Source organism: Eleutherodactylus coqui, chromosome 6 (assembly GCF_035609145.1).
Source record: "Eleutherodactylus coqui strain aEleCoq1 chromosome 6, aEleCoq1.hap1, whole genome shotgun sequence".
NCBI lineage: Eukaryota > Metazoa > Chordata > Amphibia > Anura > Eleutherodactylidae > Eleutherodactylus > Eleutherodactylus coqui.
Window position 1 is genome coordinate 45,246,373 of NC_089842.1, and position 2,161 is coordinate 45,248,533.

At 35.4% G+C, this 2,161-nt stretch overlaps 1 protein-coding gene across 1 annotated transcript; it reads left to right on the forward strand.

The window, feature by feature from the left end:
* The first annotated feature begins 959 nt into the window (after positions 1 to 959).
* LOC136633538 (olfactory receptor 10AG1-like) lies at positions 960 to 1,895 on the forward strand. Its single transcript, XM_066609298.1, has one exon. It carries the CDS (start codon positions 960 to 962, stop codon positions 1,893 to 1,895), a length of 936 nt encoding a protein of 311 aa, XP_066465395.1.
* Positions 1,896 to 2,161: the final 266 nt, after the last annotated feature.

The following is a 2,161-nucleotide window of genomic DNA, read 5'->3' on the forward strand; positions in this document are numbered from 1 at the left end:
AGAGCAGCCAGAAAGAAGCCTCTGCTTAGTAAAATACACACGAAAGACTACCTAGAGCTTGCAAAAAAGCGCCTAAAGACTCTCTGACCTTGAGAAACAGATTTTGCAATCTGATGAAACCAAAATTTAACCTTTTTTAGCCTCAATTCTAAGCATTATATCTGGAGAAAACCAGGTTACCTGCCCAATACAATCCCTACAGTGAAGCATAGTGGCAGTGACAGGTAGACTGCTTCATTCAGCTTTTCATCTACTCGGATCAAAGTACAAATATTTTTTAATGAAAACCTGATCGCCCCTATACCTCTTTTAATGCACCCAAAAACTTTATTTGCCTTTTCAGCAGCTAACTGGCATGGATTGCTCCAGTTAAGTCTACAATCAGCTAGTACCCCCAGTCTTGTTCTTTGCCCAGCTGCACACGTTTATGCCTAGACCAAGTTGTCTCATTTTTGCCCAGACTGAGCTGTCTCTGGAGAGACCTTAAAATGGGATTTACAGACGATCCTTGTTCAACCTAACAGGGCTTAAGAGTGTTTGCAGAGAAGAATTACAGAAATTCACAATTCCAGGTGTGTATACATCATACCCAAGAAGACTGGAGGCTGTAATCATTGTCAAAGGTGCTTCAATTAAGAACGGAGTACAGGGTCTATACACTTATGCCAATGCTAGTTTTTTATTTTCTTTTAAATTTACAAGGATGTTGAACATTCTGTTTTTCACTTTTTGCACAAGGCCACAATATGACAAAATGTAAAAGAAAAGTGAAAGGGCCTGAAGACTGTCTGAATGCATTGTATGTAAATTTTGTCATCCTGTTAAATTCCACAAAAACTTCAGGCTAAATTGCATTTGTCTTCTTGTAGCGTTAATCTTTGTTAAATGAACCTATGATGTTCTCTAAACATAGTTTTCTTTTATAGGTACACTTTTTTGTCATTGTTGATATAATCAAAATGGAAAGAAGAAACTTTACAAGACTACATGAATTCATTCTTGTTGGATTTTCTGATGTCCTCCAAGTCCAGTATGTCCTCCTCGCGGTCTTTTTCTGCACCTTTAACATTTCACTGCTGGCTCATATGTTTATAATTCTTTTGTATAGATTCAGCCCAAATCTTCACACTCCTATGTATTTCTTTCTTGCCAATTTCTCTTTGTTAGAAATATGTTATCTGTTAAATATAGTTCCCAAAATGCTGATCAATCTTCTCTCTCAACACAAGACTATCACTTTCTATGGATGTGCCATGCAAATGTGCATTTTTCTATTAATGGGCAGTGCAGAATGTTGTATGCTGGCAGCCATGGCATATGATCGATATAATGCCATATGCCATCCCTTGCTATATAATAATATTATGAAGAGGGTCATTTGCATCATGCTGGTTATTGGTTCTTGGATCACTGGGACAATAGTTGGCATCCTACAAACCTCACTCATATTTTCATTACCATTCTGTAACTCCAATAGAATCAATAATTTTTACTGTGATATCCCACCATTAATGAGTTTGGCTTGTACTGAAACACAGTTCAATGAAATTATCATGCTTATACTCACTTTTATTGTTGTTCTAGGACCTTTTATATTGACAGTAATTTCATATGCAAACATAATCTGGACAATTATCAAGCACCATTCTACAGGGATGAGGACAAAAGCTTTCTCAACTTGTACCTCCCACTTGATGGTTGTAGCTCTATTCTATGGGTCAACCAGTGTAATGTACTTGAGACCAAGGTCAAGTTATGGTATGAATGAGGAGAAGTTTTTGTCCCTCATGTATACTATTATTGCACCTTTAGTAAACCCTTTCATATATAGTTTAAGGAATAATGATGTAAAGAGTGCAGTTAAAATGTTAGTGGTTAAAATTAAAATAAAATGAATAAATAAGAAAATAACAGTGCAGTAAGAGATGTAGTTTATGTTGTCTCAGAATCATATTCAATATAACCTATTTGAGAAAACAACCAAAAATTGTACTTTAAGAACACAGGTCTGTATGGTTTTTTTTTTCAAAAGGAGAGATTAATGTATAGCTTATTAGAGAATTTGAAAATCAATTACATAAAAAATTGGTCTATATCAGGATGCTCTCATCTAAGAAGTGCTCTTTTGAAGAGGTTTTACTGTATGTATAAAATGACGGGG

What these genes read in the sequence shown, in the direction of transcription:
- LOC136633538 (XM_066609298.1), top strand. Translation starts at nt 960, where the DNA reads ATGGAAAGAAGAAACTTTACAAGACTACATGAATTCATTCTTGTTGGA.